The 22,088-nt window shown below is 43.8% G+C and overlaps 1 protein-coding gene across 1 annotated transcript in view; it reads right to left on the reverse strand.

Annotated features, from left to right (window-relative positions):
- Positions 1-8,463: 8,463 nt before the first annotated feature.
- LOC137439388 (carbonic anhydrase 2) overlaps positions 8,464-22,088 on the reverse strand; it is a 235,684-nt gene continuing 222,059 nt past the window's right edge. The window contains exons 7-8 of the mRNA XM_068135100.2: positions 16,894-17,060; positions 8,464-8,839 (exon numbers count right to left, since the gene is read on the reverse strand). Of these exons, the coding sequence (XP_067991201.1) occupies positions 8,624-8,839; positions 16,894-17,060 (383 nt within the window). The 3' untranslated portion in view covers positions 8,464-8,623. The remainder of the gene's footprint in view (positions 8,840-16,893; positions 17,061-22,088) is intronic.

Below are 22,088 nucleotides of genomic sequence, written 5' to 3' on the forward strand. Positions count from 1 at the left end.
TGTGGAGGCATATTGGCGACACAGTCGCATTGTTCTAGTTATAACTATCACAAGGCCTTCAGCAAGTATTTACACCCCGTGACTTTTTTCACATTTTGTTGTGTCAATCTGAATTTCAAATGGATTACATTTAGATTTTTTTTTGTCACTGATCTACCCAAAATACCCCTTAATGTCAGTGAATTTTTTTTTTTATTCTTATTTTTTACAAATTAATTAAAAACAAGTACAGCTACATTCAAAGTACATCTGCCAACTTCCTCAAGATGTCTTCCCGGTCGTTTTTGTTGTGTTAATGCTGTTTATTTTGTTGTCTCCGTGTTTGCTGTGTGCTCCGAGTTTGGTTTTGTTTTAAAATTTGTGCCAATTTGTGAGTATTCATCGAAGTTTTCGTCGCAAATTATTTGAGGCTTAGGCCCCATAAAAAAAAGTATTATCTGTTCACCCTCGCGCGCATCACTTTTGGTAGAATTTCGTTTTTTGTTTTTTTTTCGATCGTCTTTTCGGTCTTTTTTTGCTCGAAAAGCGGACGATTCCTTCCGAATAACAACGAACGATTACTTTCGCGCTCCGGAAGTCATCCGTTCGATAGTTTTTACTTTATGCGCATGCGCAGTTACCACAATGACTGTTCGATCCTTTTTGTGCGAGTTGCTCAGCGAGGCCCGGTCGCTCCGTTTGTTGCATTATGTTTGCTTTTTCTTCTGGACTATATTGAACTTCTTCAGCACAATCCTCTAATTGTCATGCAATTAAAATAACGAGGGTAGTGAATGTTTTGAAGGACTGGTTCGCTAAAAACATCCCTGGAAATACTACTGTGAATGAATTGTTTATGGCTTTCAAATATAGTTCACATTGCCAGTCTTAAAAACGTATCTTTCCATGCAGCAAAGTTCACCTTGCCAATCTTTGGTGAAGAAGTATGCATGTATTGTTCAACTTGCCAATCTTTGGTGAAGAAGTATGCATGTATTGTTCAACTTGCCAATCTTTGGTGAAGAAGTATGCATGTATTGTTCAACTTGCCAATCTTTGGTGAAGAAGTATGCATGTATTGTTCACCTTGCTAATCTTTGGTGAAGAAGTATGCATGTATTGTTCAACTTGCCAATCTTTGGTGAAGAAGTATGCATGTATTGTTCAACTTGCCAATCTTTGGTGAAGAAGTATGCATGTATTGTTCAACTTGCCAATCTTTGGTGAAGAAGTATGCATGTATTGTTCAACTTGCCAATCTTTGGTGAAGAAGTATGCATGTATTGTTCAACTTGCCAATCTTTGGTGAAGAAGTATGCATGTATTGTTCACCTTGCCAATCTTTGGTGAAGAAGTATGCATGTATTGTTCACCTTGCCAATCTTTGGTGAAGAAGTATGCATGTATTGTTCAACTTGCCAATCTTTGGTGAAGAAGTATGCATGTATTGTTCAACTTGCCCTTGATCTTTTTTAAATAAGTACATGTATTGCAATAAGCTATGCCAAAGTTATGCATTTGTGATGCCAACATGAGTTATGATGGTGATGGCTAACCAAGAGGACCACTGTAAAGTGATGGTCAATGATTTCATTTTTTTCTCCAATGGTGTCTTTCATTGCAGCAAAGTTCGCCGTACCAAATAAATGCAATATTCTGTGCTATAAGATATACTATATACCCAGGTTCTCCCTGTTGATACTGTAGTTTTAGATGCAAACTGTTTACTGTGTGTAAAATAAAAACCTGGTTGTTTTAAAAGTTGATAGTGTGTATGGTTTTTTATGTTAATTAAAGTTATGTATTTGACCTTGACCATCAACGCGCCAGCAAACAACACCGGGTGATATTTGGCTTTGGCAAAAAAAACACCTCCCTCCCTCATCACTTCTCCAGCCTGGATAGGGAGATGCACTGAATTGAAAATATATAGAACGCTCATACTTCGTGAAAAGTGAAGCCGCCGTGTCGCCATCTTGGTTAGCACGACTCGACCGACTCGCCTCGCGGATCTCGTTTGTTTCGAACGTGTCCCAGATTTTGACCAAAAACAAATCGTTGTGAAATAATTCGGACAGACTCTTCGCAAGTTTCATGAAAATGTCCCGAGTTCTTCACGCTCCCAAATTAACAATATTTGTTCTCGAATTTTTTTTTGTGAAAAGGAAAGGATAAAGGAAAGTGTTGTAGTAACTGTGATAGGTTTCCTATTGAAAAACGATCTCACAAAAGGTGAAAAAACGCAATCGCTTTTCGCTCTGAATTACGTGCAAACGCATGACGGAAATAACCATCGCCCAGCATCGAGTGCCGACCAAGATGGCGCCCGGTAGCTACATCTCCACCTGTGTGGTGTGAATGGCAACGGTCATTCTATATATGTTCAGTGAGGTGGTAAGATAATACTTTTTTTTATGGGGCCTTACCTTTTCCTAGTTTGAGTCCGCATTCACTTTTTATTGCCTTTTTCAGCCCCCTTGTTTTCTCCTCGGCCCCCCTTACCTCTCCTTCAATCCCTACCAATCTTACCCCAATAAAAGCCTTAATAAAAATTCAATGTTTTCACCTTCAACCCTTCCACCTCAGACCAACCTACTTCCTGCTCTCTGCACTTTTTGCCATTTTCCACTCAGCATTCCCACTGTGATCATGAACGTTTTCCTCACAGATAAACTTTATTTTTTCAACGAGTTGCTTTTCCCCTCTTCTGCCCGTCACCTTCAAACAGATAAAAAGGTAATTGCTCCCACCGTACCAACCATCACCTTATATACACCACGACTTACCGACATGCTATATCTATATTCACGTTGCCTTTTATAATGTTCAAACATCCTCTTTCTCCCATGTTGAATTCTCTATTATACTATTCACTCTTCTTGCTCTTCAAAAGTTTTGCTTTCAAATGAATCCTTCTATCATTACCGCACGTACATCAATTCCTTTCTTCAATCTCCACACTCACCTTCATTCCACCCCTCCTCAAACTTTTTCAAACGTAACCCGTTCCTTGAAAATCTCAAGCCCAGTTTGTAATAAATGTTCAATTTTCATTAATCATTCAAAACTTTCAAATATCTCCCACCCTCACTACTCCCACGCAAATCTCCCTCCCTCACTACTCCCTCGCAAATCTCCCTCCCTCACTACTCCCTCTCAAATCTCCCACCCTCACTACTCCCTCTCAAATCTCCCTCCCTTACTACTCCCTCTCAAAATCTCCCACCCTCACTACTCCCTCTCAAATCCCCCACCCTCACTACTCCCTCGCAAATCTCCCACCCTCACTACTCCCTTGCAAATCTCCCACCCTCACTACTCCCTCGCAAATCTCCCACCCTCACCACTTCCTCGCAAATCTCCCATCCTCACTACGCCCTCGCAAATCTCCCACCCTCACTACTCCCTCGCAAATCTTCCACCCTTACTACTCCCTCGCAAATCTCCCACCCTCACTACTCCCTTGCAAATCTCCCACCCTCACTACTCCCTCGCAAATCTCCCACCCTCACCACTTCCTCGCAAATCTCCCATCCTCACTACGCCCTCGCAAATCTCCCACCCTCACTACTCCCTCGCAAATCTCCCACCCTCACTACTCCCTCGCAAATCTTCCACCCTTACTACTCCCACGCAAATCTCCCACCCTCACTACTCCCTCGCAAATCTCCCACCCTCACTACTCCCTCTCAAATCTCCCACCCTCACTACTCCCTCTCAAATCTCCCTCCCTTACTACTCCCTCTCAAAATCTCCCACCCTCACTACTCCCTCTCAAATCCCCCACCCTCACTACTCCCTCGCAAATCTCCCACCCTCACTACTCCCTTGCAAATCTCCCACCCTCACTACTCCCTCGCAAATCTCCCACCCTCACCACTTCCTCGCAAATCTCCCATCCTCACTACGCCCTCGCAAATCTCCCACCCTCACTACTCCCTCGCAAATCTCCCACCCTCACTACTCCCTCGCAAATCTCCCACCCTCACTACTCCCTCACAAATCTCCCACCCTCACTACTCCCTCGCAAATCTCCCACCCTCACTACTCCCTCGCAAATCTCCCACCCTCACTACTCCCTCGCAAATCTCCCACCCTCACTACTCCCTCGCAAATCTCCCACCCTCACTACTCCCTCGCAAATCTCCCACCCTCACTACTCCCTCTCAAATCTCCCACCCTCACTACTCCCTCTCAAATTATCCACCCTCACTACTCGCTCTCAAATCTCCCACCCTCACTCCTCCCTCTCAAATCTCCCACCCTCACTACTCCCTCTCAAATCCCCCACCCTCACTACTCCCTCGCAAATCTCCCATCCTCACTACTCCCTCGCAAATCTCCCACCCTCACTACTCCCTCGCAAATCTCCCACCCTCACCACTTCCTCGCAAATCTCCCATCCTCACTACGCCCTCGCAAATCTCCCACCCTCACTACGCCCTCGCAAATCTCCCACCCTCACTATTCCCTCGCAAATCTCCCACTCTCACTACTCCCTCGCAAATCTCCCACCCTCACTACTCCCTCGCAAATCTCCCACCCTCACTACTCCCTCTCAAATCTCCCACCCTCACTACTCCCTCGCAAATCTCCCACCCTCACTACTCCCTCGCAAATCTCCCACCCTCACTACTCCCTCTCAAATCTCCCACCCTCACTACTCCCTCTCAAATCTCACACCCTCACTACTCGCTCTCAAATCTCCCACCCTCACTCCTCCCTCTCAAATCTCCCACCCTCACTACTCCCTCTCAAATCCCCCACCCTCACTACTCCCTCGCAAATCTCCCATCCTCACTACTCCCTCGCAAATCTCCCATCCTCACTACTCCCTCGCAAATCTCCCACCCTCACCACTTCCTCGCAAATCTCCCATCCTCACTACGCCCTCGCAAATCTCCCACCCTCACTACGCCCTCTCAAATCTCCCACCCTCACTACTCCCTCTCAAATCTCACACCCTCACTACTCGCTCTCAAATCTCCTACCCTCACTCCTCCCTCTCAAATCTCCCACCCTCACTACTCCCTCTCAAATCCCCCACCCTCACTACTCCCTCGCAAATCTCCCATCCTCACTACTCCCTCGCAAATCTCCCATCCTCACTACTCCCTCGCAAATCTCCCACCCTCACCACTTCCTCGCAAATCTCCCATCCTCACTACGCCCTCGCAAATCTCCCACCCTCACTACGCCCTCGCAAATCTCCCATCCTCACTACTCCCTCTCAAATCTCCCACCCTCACTACTCCCTTTCAAATCTCCCTCCCTTACTACTCCCTCTCAAATCTCCCAGCCTCACTACTCCCTCTCAAATCTCCCACCGTCACTACGTCCTCACAAATCTCCCACCCTCACTACTCCCTCTGAAATCTCCCTCCACCTCACTACTCCCTCTCAAATCTCCCTCCTCCTCACTACTCCCTCAAAATCTCCCTCCTCCTCACTACTCTCTCTCATATCTCCCTCCTCACGCCTTTTCTCCCAAATCTCCCTCCTCTATCCTCCCGTCAAATCCCTCACCCCATCTCCTCAAATCTCCCTCCTCACCCCTCCCCTTCAAACCCCACCTCCCCCGCCCCCATCCCTCCCTTTCAAATCTCTCTCTCACCCCACCTCCACAAAGCCGCCTCCTCCCCCCTTCCTCTCTCTTTCAAACTCTTTCCTCCACCTCCTCTTGTCTTCTACTTCCCTCTGACCCCTCCCCTCTCAATCAAACACCTCACTGTCCCTCATCCCATCACCACGTAGCCTTTTGTCCTCCTCATCCTGCCCTCTTTCCGTGCTCTTCCGCAATCTCCGACACACTGTCAACAGCTCTCCCTACCCTGATCCTTTATGGACCACCTCACACCTGTACGGTCTTAGACTTTGTTTACCCATTAAAATTAGCACAAACTCTTCTTTTTTTTTTAAAGGGGAAGTTGTTTAATTGCAAATATCACACATATAGATACATGTACGACTTCAAGTATCACACATATCGATACATGTACGACTTCAAGTATCACGCATATCGATACATGTACGACTTCAAGTATCACACATATCGATACATGTACGACTTCAAGTATCACACATATCGATACATGTACGACTTCAAGTATCACGCATATCGATACATGTACGACTTCAAGTATCACACATATCGATACATGTACGACTTCAAGTATCACACATATCGATACATGTACGACTTCAAGTATCACGCATATCGATACATGTACGACTTCAAGTATCACACATATCGATACATGTACGACTTCAAGTATCACACATATCGATACATGTACGACTTCAAGTATCACACATATCGATACATGTACGACTTCAAGTATCACACATATCGATACATGTACGACTTCAAGTATCACACATATAGATACATGTACGACTTCAAGTATCACACATATAGATACATGTACGACTTCAAGTATCACACATATAGATACATGTACGACTTCAAGTATCACACATATAGATACATGTACGACTTCAAGTATCACACATATCGATACATGTACGACTTCAAGTATCACACATATCGATACATGTACGACTTCAAGTATCACACATATAGATACATGTACGACTTCAAGTATCACACATATAGATACATGTACGACTTCAAGTATCACACATATCGATACATGTACGACTTCAAGTATCACACATATCGATACATGTACGACTTCAAGTATCACACATATCGATACATGTACGACTTCAAGTATCACACATATAGATACATGTACGACTTCAAGTATCACACATATAGATACATGTACGACTTCAAGTATCACACATATCGATACATGTACGACTTCAAGTATCACACATATCGATACATGTACGACTTCAAGTATCACACATATAGATACATGTACGACTTCAAGTATCACACATATAGATACATGTACGACTTCAAGTATCACACATATCGATACATGTACGACTTCAAGTATCACACATATAGATACATGTACGACTTCAAGTATCACACATATCGATACATGTACGACTTCAAGTATCACACATATAGATACATGTACGACTTCAAGTATCACACATATCGATACATGTACGACTTCAAGTATCACACATATCGATACATGTACGACTTCAAGTATCACACATATAGATACATGTACGACTTCAAGTATCACACATATAGATACATGTACGACTTCAAGTATCACACATATCGATACATGTACGACTTCAAGTATCACACATATCGATACATGTACGACTTCAAGTATCACACATATAGATACATGTACGACTTCAAGTATCACACATATAGATACATGTACGACTTCAAGTATCACACATATAGATACATGTACGACTTCAAGTATCACACATATCGATACATGTACGACTTCAAGTATCACACATATAGATACATGTACGACTTCAAGTATCACACATATAGATACATGTACGACTTCAAGTATCACACATATCGATACATGTACGACTTCAAGTATCACACATATAGATACATGTACGACTTCAAGTATCACACATATAGATACATGTACGACTTCAATGAATCATGAAGATTAAGAATTAAACACACTTCCTCAAGTGGAATTGGTCATGATGCATTTAGGATATCTCGAGGCAATCATGTTGTTTGTTATGTAGACATGAAATGTGGAAGTCATGTGACATATTGTACATGTATAGCATATGGACATGTTTGTTATACAGAATATGAAATGTGGAAGTCATGTGACATATTGTACATGTATAGCATATGGACATGTTTGTTATACAGAATATGAAATGTGGAAGTCATGTGACATATTGTACATGTATAGCATGTGGACATGTTTGTTATGTAGACATGAAATGTGGAAGTCCTGTGACATATTGTACATGTATAGCATGTGGACATGTTTGTTATGTAGACATGAAATGTGGAAGTCCTGTGACATATTGTACATGTATAGCATATGGACATGTTTGTTATGAAGAATATGAAATGTGGAAGTCCTGTGACATATTGTACATGTATAGCATATGGACATGTTTGTTATACAGAATATGAAATGTGGAACTCCTGTTCCATGTTGTACATCATAATGTATGGCATGTGGACATGTTTTCTGTGCTAACATTGACGGACCATGATTCTAACTGTTTGAGTGCTGTTGGACATGATGGTGGCCGCGTCTTCCTTGTTGGACAATCTGTATTGTTTGTTGCTATGCAAGTGTTTGTTGCTATGGTTACCTTCTAAACAACACAGGCGTTTTATTCCGTTTGTCTAAAAAGACCAAATACTGGAACATTGAAACATTCAAAGTGTAACTAACTCGATGTCCAGGGACCCTTTGTCTATATAGCAGTGGAAGGTTTGTTTTTCTCTGCATACATGATGTGTCGGCCCCAAGTTAGAGGTGAAACAATATAATGGTTAAACACAAGATAAAGCGAATGGAGAACAGAAATAAAAATAGAAAACAAATAAAAGAGTACGTTGATTGTATTTGTGGTTAAGATTGCGAGAGAACAAGTTGTATAATTGAGGCAAATAGCGAGAACCTTTACACGATTATATCCATAACAGGTAGACTTGTCACGACCCTGATGATTTGTCTTCAACGGTTTCTTTCATCTCGCTGAGACATCAAGAGAACAGCAGGAGGAGCAGGACGAGCAAAGGCACGGAAGAGCGTCCCGCGTTGCCCAGCAACCCACGGGGGCGCGACGACCCCCCCGTGGTGGACGGCGAAGCGTACACCGGACGTGAGCTCCTCTCTTGGGTGGGTCGGTAGTTGTTGACCATTACTTTGGGCGGGTCCCCGGTGGATTTACCGACATTCAGAGTCCAGAACTTTGTAAGCTGCCAAGGAGAAACGGAAATTGAAGCAATCAGTGTCCGATACCATGGAAGTTTGTTCCTTTCCTGCAAAAGGCAACTTTCAACTTTACCTGTACAGAACAAGATGATTGTTTCCCACATGAGGTCAACAGCTGTCAAAACATTTTTTTTAACATGCAAAAGGATTCTGCACACATTTTTACCAAAGATAGTGCCACAAAAAAAGCAGCGATGAACAGTTGGAACACGTGCTCCTGGTACGTTGGTCACATTGGCAAAGTGCCCTCCAAGTGCAACCCTGGCTCAATCATCAAGATTGCGATTTTTGTTACAAAGTAACAGCCATATTCAAATTTACATCGTTACTTTTGTGAGGTTTCTATATAATGACTCGAAATCAGACTCATTCTAATTAGTCAGGTGCACTATGTCAATAAATTACATTTCGTTCAAAATCATGGTAGATTAGCAAACCTATACATTTTTGGAAAGGTTATAGCATAAGGAAACTAAAAATCAATGTTTACATTTGGAGAGATACCTGTATGGCGGCCATTTTGGATTTTCAAAATGGCCATTGTAAAATACATATTTTGTTCTATTTCTGCCTCTAATTACCCTAAAAACTTTTTAAAATACTATACTAAACCTATATTTTCAGGGACAAGGAATCCAATGAAAGTATCAAATTAGTGCTGTGGGGAATGGTAAGACACGAATCAAAGGTTTTGAATTGCAAAATACTGTCTTTATATTCGCGATAAGTTGCATAATCAAATACATGTTATCATTTTGTACAGGCAGTTAATAACATCAAAATGTGTCACAATAATTCATATCACCAAACATACACAGGCAGTCAGCAAAATCATATGTACACATGCAGTCAGTATAACTTCACATCTACACGGGCAGTCAATGACAAAATATACACAGGCAGTCAATGGCATCAAACATACACGATTACAGAATATGCCATTTAGAGTTCGTCATCACTGTCCTGTGTGTCGTATCCGACAATATAGTCCGCATCGTTTTCACAGTCCGTTCCACACAAGCAAAGGTCGGTCAAATTGATTGGCAAATCGAATTGGTCGAATGGTCGAATTGGTCGAATCGAATTGGTCGGAATTGGTCGGAATTGGCAAATGTAAACATTGATTTTCAGATTTTCCATGTAATAACGTTTCCAAAAATGTATAGGTTTGCTAATCTACCATTATTTTGAACGAAAAAACATAGTGAACCTGACTAAATGTTCCACCCGAAGGAAGGTTCTGTTTCCAAAGAAGGTACTCCACTGTCAGGGAATAAATATTCATATTGACAATATTGCTAGAATATATATCAATGTAATCTTGTTTAAAGTGGATATGTTTTACTTTACGATTGAGTAAAGTGCATAGAACTAACAGGTGGGCAGGAGAGTTAAATTACAGACAAAAATGTGTAATGCTCGTGGACTGCCATCTGTGTAGAAAAATAGCCTATGGTCAGGCCACTGCCCATAGGCTGCAAATTCTTCCTCAGCAGGTCAGAGTATTTGACCTCTTGAACAGAAATAAGTACAAGCTAGCCAAGAGAGCCAAATAAGGTTTTGGGATAAGAGACACCCTGCATGCTCTGTAACATCAAAGGGTTTTGGGGCTTTAAAACCAGGAGAAAGTTGCGAGCAGGAAGCGCAGAGTGGACGGGGAACAACTGAAGACTGGTCAGCAACTGAACGAGCTTCAAAAGACCTACAGACCGAGCTTCAACCAAGACCTACCAAACGAGCTTCAACAAAGACGAACAAAGACTCATTAAAGATCTCGGCTTAGTATACAACAATTCTCAAGTATACAACAAATTCTGAAAAGTGAATAAAACATTGATTTTGCTAAACTGAGTCTCTTGAAGTTTAGTAACATAACACCAGAAATTGTTAATAATTCTCCAAGACCACTGATTCCACGAGGTAGTCTGGCTTTCTGGGAGTGGAAGAATTTGTAATTTGGTTAATATGTCGATGATAATTCACCGACTATTCACAAACATCCACCAGCTAAAGTTAACAGAGAGGATAACCGGTTTTACATCCATAATCAACTTTACATTCATCATCGATTCTGATATCAAATCCTTCCTCTTCTCCAATGGCTTGATCTCGGATCATCAATTTGGTTTCAGACCAGGTCACTCCACTCTGGACATGCTGCTTCTGTTGTCTCAACAATGGATGGAGGTCCTCAATGCCAAACAGGAAATTAGAGCTGTCTCCCTTGACATATCACGTGCCTTCGATACCGTCTGGCTCCCCGCTCTGCTCACCAAACTCTTCTCCTATGGTATCCATGGAAATCTCCACGCATGGCTGGCGGACTTCCTCTCTGGTCGTAGTCAACGTGTGGCCCTGAATGGGTTTCTCTCATCTCCCCTTCCTTTTCAGGCTGGAGTTCCCCAAGGCAGTGTTCTGGGCCTTGTGCTTTTTCTGGTCTTCATCAATGATCTCTCTGACTCTCTGGAAAATTCTCTCAGTCTCTTTGCTGATGACTCTACTCTCTGCAGCTCCATTCCTCATCCCTCAGATCGGCAGTCTGCAGCCTCCTCACTCTCTGCAGACCTGGAAAAAATCACAGACTGGTCAAACAAGTGGAACATGTCTTTCAATCCTGACAAATCTCACACTCTTACTATGTCTCTCCGAAAAGACCGACTGGAAAACCCTCCCATCTACTTTCTCAACAATCCTCTCCAAGAAGTTCTGTCACTCAAGCTCTTGGGTCTCACAATCTGCCATGATCTTTCCTGGGAAAACCACATTTCCAAGCTGGCCTCCAAAGCCAATCGCTGACTGGGCATCCTCCGCCGTGCGAAGTCCTTCTTAGGCACACCTGAGCTCCTCACCACATACAAAGCTTTCATCGGAAGCTCAATGGAATACTGCTCTCCTCTCTGGGCTGGTGCTCCTTCTTCACGCTATTGAAATCAAAGCTTTCAGAATCATTGGTATTTATATGTTCTGTGCTTACACGAGCCTCGACTTAGTATACAAAAAACATAATGCCTCCGGCGACTTCATCGGTAGAGGCATAAAAAAAAATCAGTGATGGCAGCGTCCTGCGTATGAAGCACCAATGCGACGAAGGACAAAACAAACACTCTAGAACCATGGTTCTTAACCTGGGTTCGACCAAACCCCAGGGGTTCAGTGAGCCAGTCTCAGGGGTTCGGCAGAGGTCCTCCAAAACGCATTGCAATTTTTTTAATATTTTTTTTTTAGTTTTGTATCAATTTTTTATCTATGTGTTATTACACTTATTATTAATATTATTATTATTTTGCTATGTATGTTACGAACGAATGGAAATGTTATTTGTAATTGTATTCCCATCCCATTCATGGTTTCTCTGGTCTGTGTTTAAGATAAGTTGTTTCACACTGACTGTAGTAAGTTGAATCAATGAGCAACTTGCTAATTATTCTGTTGATGGTGCTTACTTGCTTACTTGCTTACTGGATTTTGGACTTTGCAGGTGTTCGGAAATTCCAGTGAATAGCCTCGATTAGCTTGCCGTGTGCCGTGCGTCATTGGTCGCCCCTTACTTTGGAGTTACTGATTAATTGAAAAGTAAGTTGGAAATGTTTGTGGATATGCAGGGCGGGTTCAGAGTTATATTAAAGTCAAAAGTGGATGGTGATTATAAAATATGATTGAATTACTCACAAAATTAGGTGGAGGTGATATAACTCCTTTGGTCGCAATTCAAAACTAACAATTCACAGTTTTCTATGTAATATTATAATGGGATTTGAGGTGACATAGAGTTGAGTAGATAATAAATCCCGTCATCTTAACTATAAGTTATGTTTTCTTCGTTAAAATATCTGTTTTCAGAGGGGTACTGATTATATTTAAGCATGTTCCTTTTTTAATTTTTGTCATATAATTATATGCCCGAACTCAATTAAGATCAGTTTGTTCCTTTTTTTTTTTTTTTTTTGCAGTATGTCGAGCAAAAAAAGGAAGTGGTCAGAGGATTACATGCTGTACGGGTTCACATGTTTGACGGAATGGGACAGAAGTCAGAGTCCTCAATGCATGCTTTGCAATGTCAAGTTGGGCAACTCCAGCCGAGCACCAGCAAAACTACGGGACACAAACAACAACAACATGCATTTTAAGGCCATTTCCCCTGCTAGAGCGGGGGTTAGCAAAACTACGGGAACACTTCAAAAAACTGCACGGTGAGGGTCAGTACAAAGACGCAACACTGGATGAATTCAAATTTAAGAGAGTCCGATTCGACGCAAGTGCTACCTTGCCCACTCTCGGCTTCGTTCCAATTGACAAACCGATCCTCACCGCGTCGTATGAAGTTGCGTACCTGATCACAAAGCAGGACAAACCGCACACCGTTGGCGTAACACTCATCAAACCGGCCGCGTTGAAGATGGCCAACATCATGCTGGGAAAAGCTGCTGAAAACAAGTTGTCTCTCGTTCCACTCTCAAATGACACCATCAGATGCAGAATCGACGACATGAGCGACGACATCCTCGCCCAGGTAGTTGCAGATTTAGTCGAGAGCCCAACAAAATTCAGCCTTCAACTGGACGAGACCACCGACGTTTCGAATTTGAGCCAGCTCATCTTATTTGTGCGTTATGTCAAAGGAGACGAGATCTAGGAAGACTTTCTGTTCTGCGAGCCTATCACAACAACGACGAAGGCAGCTGACGTGAAGAAGTTTGTGGACGACTTCTTCAGAAGCAACAGCCTCTCGTGGAACATGGTGTCTGCAGTTTGCTCGGACGGAGCTGAAGCCATGCTGGGATGCAACTCCGGTTTTGGAGCGCTGGTGAAGGCCGATGCACCACACATCATCGTCACGCACTGTGTCCTGCACAGACACGCGCTGGCATCAAAAACCCTGCCTCCAAAACTGGCCAATGTTCTGAAAATCGTCGTTGAAACTGTGAATTACGTGTGAAGCCGTTCTCTGAATCATCGCATCTTCAAAGAGCTGTGCAATGAAATCAGCTCTGAATTCGAAGTCCTTCTCTACCACTCTAACGTTCGATGGTTATCACGAGGGAAGGTAGTGAGCCATGTTTTTGCCTTGTGTGTAGAATTAGCCCTGTTTTTGCGAGAACACCAGCAAGCCATGCAACGCACTTCCAAGAGTCAGAGTTCATCCTCGCTTTGGCGTACTTGGCTGACATCTTCAACGCACTCAATCATCTCAATTGCCAGATGCAAGGCGGTGGAGTGAATGTCATCGAATCTGAAGAAAAGCTGAGCGCTTTCCGAAAGAAGTTACCATTGTGGAGGGGGCGAACAGAGAACGACAACTTCGCGAACTTTTCGCTAATGGACGAGTGCGTGAGCGGGATCGAAGATGAGTCTGAAGTTGGAGGCACTGCTGTACCGGGGGAGCTGAAGCAAGCGATTGCCACGCACTTGGATGAGCTGGGAAAGTCATTCGACGGCTACTTCCCCGACCAAGAGCAATACCCAGCATGGGTGCGGCAGCCATTTACTTTCGACGTTGCAACGGCAGATGTCAACGACCAATACCTCGACGACCTCATCGAACTTCAGCACAGCCAGACTCAACTACAACTCTTCGGCACAACAACGCTCTCAACGTTTTGGTGCCGCCAAATGGAAGGGTATCCTCACATCGCTAAAATTGCCCTTGAGATCCTCACGCCGTTCGTTACAACGTATATCTGCGAGCATGCGTTTTCGAAAGTGGTGGACATTAAAAGAAAGAAAAGGAGCAGGCTTGCATGCGAAAATGATTTGAGGGTGGCCCTTGCCAAAACAAAACCACGCATTTCCCAGATCGCCTCCCGAAAAGAAGAATAGAAAACGCATTAAGATTCAAATCTTCTTAATTTTTTGGTCAAATTTGAGGGGTTCCGCGAATGTTCGGTGGGTTTCGTTAAGGTTCGGCGCCTTTAAAAAGGTTAAGAACCACTGCTCTAGAACGTCAATCGGTAGAGAACATACCTCCACCAGGTGACCAGTTTACATTTTGTATCCACTGATAGGCCGGATCAGGATCCAAACCTGAACATTGAATCAGGTTGTGCTTTTAACCAACTCATTCACCAAGTTTTGTAATGACTTGTCCACAACTTTTTGAAATATCATGCTTTATATTGGTTTTGGCTCCATCTCTCAATGTTGAAGAATCGCTTAAGAAATTTAAAAAAATTCTCGGATCCCGATTCAGATCTTCACCCAAAATAGAATCCATCCTCATCACACATCCAACGTCTCCACCTAGTTTTGCCCGAATCCGTCCACAACGTATTGTGCTCACAAATAAACAAGTGTGACAACAACCTCCATCCACCTGTAGTGACTTCTCGTTTTCCATGCATCATTTTCAACAGGAACGGACAGTGCAGACAGAATCAATTCACCAAGCTCGTTCCTCACATACTGGCGCACACCTAGCGGGCATGGTTTAAAACCAGGAACACCCAATCAACTCTGAGTATGTGAGGAGGAAGCGGTTTTTACATGGACTTTTCCTCTCGAGCAGCTTGGAGCTAAAGGGCGCAATCACGTGGAGTGAGTCAATACTGTACTTCACTGTTCTTAGGTTTCCCTTGGGACTATCAGCAGAGTGCTACTTCACCACCCGCTCACTGTTTACGACAACCCACAAACCTTTCTACTTCCTGGGATTTTTTTTTCTTCTGCCATTTTAGATCACTTTTTGCCGGTGGAATATTCATTTTGTTTAACCACTGCTCTTGTCACCCCAAAGCATTGGTATTGTCCTGTTCACAGATGGTTACCACCGAGACCCGTGAACGGACGAGCCTAACAAGCTTTAACTCCGAGGCATTACCCAATTATGGCGGTTAGGGATGGAAGAACCACGAAGCGCTTATTCTCACAAAACACGGGTTTATGCTTGAACCCACAAATAAACGACATAACAAAAATGTAACAATGATTCTGTACAATAAAACAAGGCACGGGAAAGACATAAAGAAAATAAATACTGAGGTAATAAATTCTACGTCGAGGATCCTCTCAAATGGACACAAAACCACACACAGGGTGAAGTAAGAAAATAAAAAGAAAAGCTTCGGCACTCAGCTGGCCCAATGGATATTGTGGAAGGTCAGCAGTCGTCGAAGTCTGAAGCCCCATTAAATGGTGGCCAAGCTGTATGCCGAAGGCGCCCGGGATAGAGGCGAGCAGGGAAAGCGGCCCTCTTTCTTTTCTGGTTCCAAAACTCTGCAATCCTTTGGCGTGGTAAATAAAGTCCTCTGATTTGGGAAGAAAATGCAGACACGTCCTGCAGCACACCAGAGACAGCCCAGGACAAGCCTCCTCACGGTTACACACCACCCGAATATCGAACCTTCCCAGCCTCCTTCCACGCTCACCCAACCCACGCCATCGGGCCGGGTGGGGGGGGGGGGGGGTGTGGGGGTGGGGTGTGGCTTGCTGTTCCCGTCTCCTGCCCATCGAACCATTGTAACTCCGCCTCTCCTCGGCGTGTCTTTGCTCTATCATGTCCCATGGAGTGTGACATTGGCCAGCCAATGCTACACTTGGCCGGCTGATGTTATAATCGTTAGGAATGGTCACAGGGGGTATTACGAACAGGGGAAATTAACCTTAAGTCCTAATACTAATTAACATGGCACAACCCCCCATATGGTGCACATTTAAACACAACCTTAAGCTACATTTTCCCTACTTATTACATCGAAATGCTACTACACGTCACACTGTCAATACTATTCCGATGCAATCCTACCTTTCTTACAGTATTCTCTAACCTCCCCCATAAACATAATAGTATTTTTGTCTCCTGAAAAAAATCAACATTTTCATGATGGGGTTACCCACCGAGGCATTCGACCAGCTCCTCTGGATCATTGGTTGCATCTTGGTGGAATAGCCACCTTTATTTCCGTTTTACCATGTTCGTCGAGCGTAACAGAGAGGGGTGATTCCCAGCAAGCATCTAGCCACTGTATGACCACATGTGAGTATAAATTCACACACAATTTCTACCCACCTTCAATGGCAGAGGTAACCAGAACTTGATACCTACTTGTGACCTGCTGAGGGTGTTTGGAAGTTCAAAAACGGTCCATGTGACAACCTCGTTGCATTCCGGTGTGGTAAGGGATCCATCATAACGGTAGAACTGCTTGAGGTTCTCCCTCGGAGGAAGTATCTGCTCTAGTTTAAATGTGGAAAGCAGTTTCTTCACTTGCCCTGGAAATAAATACCAAATGAGTTTGTATTGCGACTGCAGACACAATATAATCGATGGATTATTTTCTTGTCCATGCATACAATGTACCTCCACATAATCAAATTCCAAACAATTTGTATTCGCTCGGAATACATGAGATATTGAAATCGGGTATTGAACATCACATTGTTCCTTTATCCCATTAACAAACTCAACATGAACCTCAAATATGTGTGCTCACTATTTGGCAAAAAATATATATTTTTTGACAAGTATGTTGATCACTCTGGTTTGTGTGTGTGTGTTTCTTTGTGTTTGTCTGTCCGCTCACTTATACTTGCCTACAGTTTACAGTTTTTAACCCATCTTCACGAAACTTCAGCAAATGGTAGAGTTCGTGGTCCGACAAATTCTTATATATTGTCACGCGGACCCTTCGGTTAACACCAGGGACCGCGGATGACCAGAACAGATTTACTTGAGGCGATGACCAAACGGATTCTACTATAAAACGCGGGAGGAAGAAGGGAAGTGGAAGCTGTGGTAAAAGCGCGTACCTGTGGAAGGCGAACGAAAACAAAACCAGATTTGTGTGGAATGAAAAATAATACAAGGGTTTATTGTAATAAAAGGAAGGGACAGGAAAACGCGATACTAAATAAAAGTCCTAAGTTGGGATCCCACACACCTCACTTCAGAAACGAGACACAGGAAGGAATTACAAAAAGAATTGTCTCGTCGTGTAATGCAAAATGTTCTGTGGGTGCAGCCTTATCTTGTCTGTCGTCTTGTATTGTCTGCCGTCCAAACACGGCTCCGTTCGGCCCCGCTCGCGCGCCACCAGGCCTCGCTCCAAGCTCCAATCGATCGCACACTTCGACAGGCCCCGATGCGACTCGCTCCGCTGCACACCACGAGGTCCCTCGCTCCAAGCTCCAAAGCACTGAGCACCGAGCACCGCTCAGATGGTGAACCAATGACCACTAGGACCTCTCAAGACCAAGAAGGGAAGCGCAGAGAGCACAAGACGTCGTGCAACACAAGACAGTGAAGAACCCAAAAACTAGAGCTAGAGCTGCTGCTGGACGTGCAAGAGAGAAAATGTCGTTCGGCACGCCCTTATATAACCTCCGTTACGACGTCAGCCTTGGCGCGCCACCCAATCGGCGCCTTCCACCGAACCTCCTAGCACCTTCCCTCCAATCACAGGCCCCTGTGGCGTGGTCATGTGATGTTGCTAGGCAAGTTTGTGATGCGATCGCCGGCAGCGATCATCGGTGGTGTCCTGGCCTGGTTTCCTGTCCGTTTTCTTCCAAAGTCATGGTAAGGGAGGGGAACTAATTAATGTGTGCACTACAGGGCCTGTCTAAGTGTCTACAGGTGTGAATTGCCATAAGGGGCAAAGGTTTGATTACCAGGTGTGACGCACAAGGGCTGTTATCTTTAATCCCTATCACTACCGAGCACACAAACATCCTGGTATGTTCACAAGCAGACATCTTAACCCGACAAACTGGACTACACACACACAACTTATTACAGGTAGATTCCCTATCGCAACAGTCGAATACCTACCTATACAGATCTAGCTGGCTCTAGATTTTGCTCCACCCCCAGACATAACAATATTCTTGAGGTCAAAAGGTCAACATCAATTTCCAATTTATAAAATCCTCAATTTTCATCCGATTGACGTGAAATTTGAATAAGATTTACATATCGGCGAACTGAATTCAACGACTATTTTTGAGATCAACATAGGCCAAAAGGTCAACATAGGCCAAAGGTCAACCACTTTTTTTGAATTTCTAAAATCCTCAATTTCCATCCGATTGACTTGAAATTTGAATAGGATTTTCATGTCAGCTTACTGAATTCAACCACCAACTATTTTTGAGATCACCATGGGCCAAAATAGCAACATAGGCCAAAGGTCAACAACAATTTCAAATTTCTAAAATCCTCAATTTTCATCCGATTGACTTGAAATTTGAAGAGGATTTACATATCAGTTAACTGAATTCAACCACCAACTATTTTTGAGATCAGCATAGGCCAAAATGTCAACAATTTTATATTTCTAAAATCCTCAGTTTTCATCTGATTGACTTGAAAACTGAATAGGATTTGCATATCAGCTTACTGAAACCAACCACCAACTATTTTGAGGTCAACATAGGGCAAAAGGTCAACATAAGCCAAAAAGTCAACATTGGTCAAATTTCTAAAATTGTCAATTTTCATCCGATCAACTTAAACTTTGAAGATGGTTTGCATATCAGGTCACTGAATTCAACCACTAATTATTTTTGAGGTCAAAAGGATGCTCCACTGAGTGCCATTCTACTTTGTTCTGCTTGCCAAGTGTCGCTCTGAGTGATTTTTGATGTGTTTGTCTGTCTGTCGTGGGGGGGGGGGGGGGGGGTGAGGAGGCACGGGACAGTGCCAACTATCTTTGCGATTGCATATCGTGTAGCGTCGCTGCCGCCAGGTATTGGACAGTATTACAAGTTCCCACCCTTCACAGTACAGTACACACTCCCTCCTCCCCATACACCCAAACTCTCTGTCTCCCACATACTCACACAAAAAACACTCCCACCCCCTTCCCTCCATTACACACACACACACACACACACACACACACAAACACACACACACACACACACACACTCGCTCTCTCCCACACACACACACATTCATGGATGATACAATGCATGCTATTGTACAAAATCAAACGCCAAATAATCAAACTGATAGAGAAAGCAATGGAGCTTTGGAATACCACATTGATATTACGGCATTTTGAAGGAAAGATCAAAATACCAGGAGTGAAGATGTGTTGAGGAATCTTCTAGGGAAACGGCCTTTCACCCCTCCTGTTTTACCTGGCCATGGACCCACTGAGCAACCTCATTAATGAGTAAGGACACGGATACACCCAGCCGTCAAATAAGAGAACGTCCAAAGAGAAAAAAAATGGTGACTTGTCTACTTTACAAGGATGATTCACATGCACTGTACTTTACATGCACTTTACAAGTGTAAATTCATACAAGGTAGACCAACAAAAACGGACAACATAAAAAATGACAAAAATACACCAACATAGGAGCTAGACAGTGATGCATCATACAAATACCTCGGAGTTGAAGAGGGCCACCAAATATTCACAAACAAATTGTTATGTCAGGTCAATCTTTTGGGACTGCCACTGGTAACATGTAACCCAGTGCTACCTGCCGCATGGTCAGGTTGTCTGTGACTAAACCGACACCCCTCACTTGCTTTGTTAGTGGGGAGGGTGACTGTGACTCCTGTCAGGACCAAACACAACACCTGGCAAAGGGCGGATGAGCTCAGGGAGCCAACGGCCATCCAGTAAGGACATGGTGTCTCCTAAAAAACATCCTTCCGGTTTAGACCGGTTCAACTTCAAGTCATACCAAAGACTTTAGAAATGGTACGTGCTGCTTCGTTGCTCGAAAATGACAGAGCACGGGCGGACAATCCCCATCGGTAGGCATCCATGGGGAAGAGGAAATTCCTTTTGAGAAAATGATATGCTGAATACGGTGAGAAACGCGGCGCCATTGTTATGACGTCACTGGTACCCAGAGTGCAGCAGTACAGCCCCAACAATTGCAAAAAAGAAGAAAGAAAAATATAAAACGAAATATCAACAGACATATACCGACAAGTGGGAAAACGATAAAAGAGCAGGCAGGTATAAAAAAAAGTGTTGTACAGATTGGGAGTCGACAAAAAAGGCTCTTTGGAATTGCTAAGAAGAGGTCCAATACAGGGATGGAGAAACTAGGATGGAGAAACTAGGATGGAGAAACTAGGATGGAGAAACTAGGATGGAGAAAGTGGGATGGAGAAACTGGGATGGAGAAAGTGGGATGGAGAAAGTGGGATGGAGAAACTGGGATGGAGAAAGTGGGATGGAGAAACTGGGATGGAGAAAGTGGGATCGAGAAAATGGGATGGAGAAACTGGGATGGAGAAACTGGGATGGAGAAAGTGGGATGGAGAAACTGGGATGGAGAAAATGGGATAGAGAAAGTGGGATGGAGAAAGTGGGATGGAGAAAGTGGGATGGAGAAAGTGGGATGGAGAAAGTGGGATGGAGAAAGTGGGATGGAGAAACTGGGATAGAGAAAGTGGGATGGAGAAAGTGGGATGGAGAAAATGGGATAGAGAAAGTGGGATGGAGAAACTGGGATAGAGAAACTAGGATGGAGAAAGTGGGATGGAGAAACTGGGATAGAGAAACTAGGATGGAGAAAGTGGGATGGAGAAAATGGGATGGAGAAACTGGGATGGAGAAAGTGGGATGGAGAAAATGGGATCGAGAAAGTGGGATGGAGAAACTGGGATGGAGAAAGTGGGATGGAGAAAATGGGATGGAGAAACTGGGATGGAGAAAGTGGGATGGAGAAAATGGGATCGAGAAAGTGGGATGGAGAAACTGGGATGGAGAAAGTGGGATGGAGAAAGTAGGATGGAGAAAATGGGATGGAGAAAGTGGGATGGAGAAACTGGGATAGAGAAAGTGGGATGGAGAAACTGGGATGGAGAAACTGGGATGGAGAAAATGGGATAGAGAAAGTGGGATGGAGAAAGTGGGATGGAGAAACTGGGATAGAGAAAGTGGGATGGAGAAAGTGGGATGGAGAAAGTGGGATGGAGAAAGTGGGATGGAGAAACTGGGATAGAGAAAGTGGGATGGAGAAAGTGGGATGGAGAAAGTGGGATGGAGAAAGTGGGATGGAGAAACTGGGATAGAGAAAGTGGGATGGAGAAACTGGGATGGAGAAAATGGGATGGAGAAAGTGGGATGGAGAAACTGGGATGGAGAAAATGGGATGGAGAAAGTGGGATGGAGAAAATGGGATAGAGAAAGTGGGATGGAGAAACTGGGATGGAGAAAATGGGATAGAGAAAGTGGGATGGAGAAAATGGGATGGAGAAACTGGGATGGAGAAAATGGGATGGAGAAAGTGGGATGGAGAAAGTGGGATGGAGAAACTGGGATAGAGAAA

The sequence above is a fragment of the Myxine glutinosa genome, chromosome 14 (assembly GCF_964187855.1).
Source record: "Myxine glutinosa chromosome 14, kmMyxGlut1.1, whole genome shotgun sequence".
Classification (NCBI taxonomy): Eukaryota; Metazoa; Chordata; class Myxini; order Myxiniformes; family Myxinidae; genus Myxine; species Myxine glutinosa.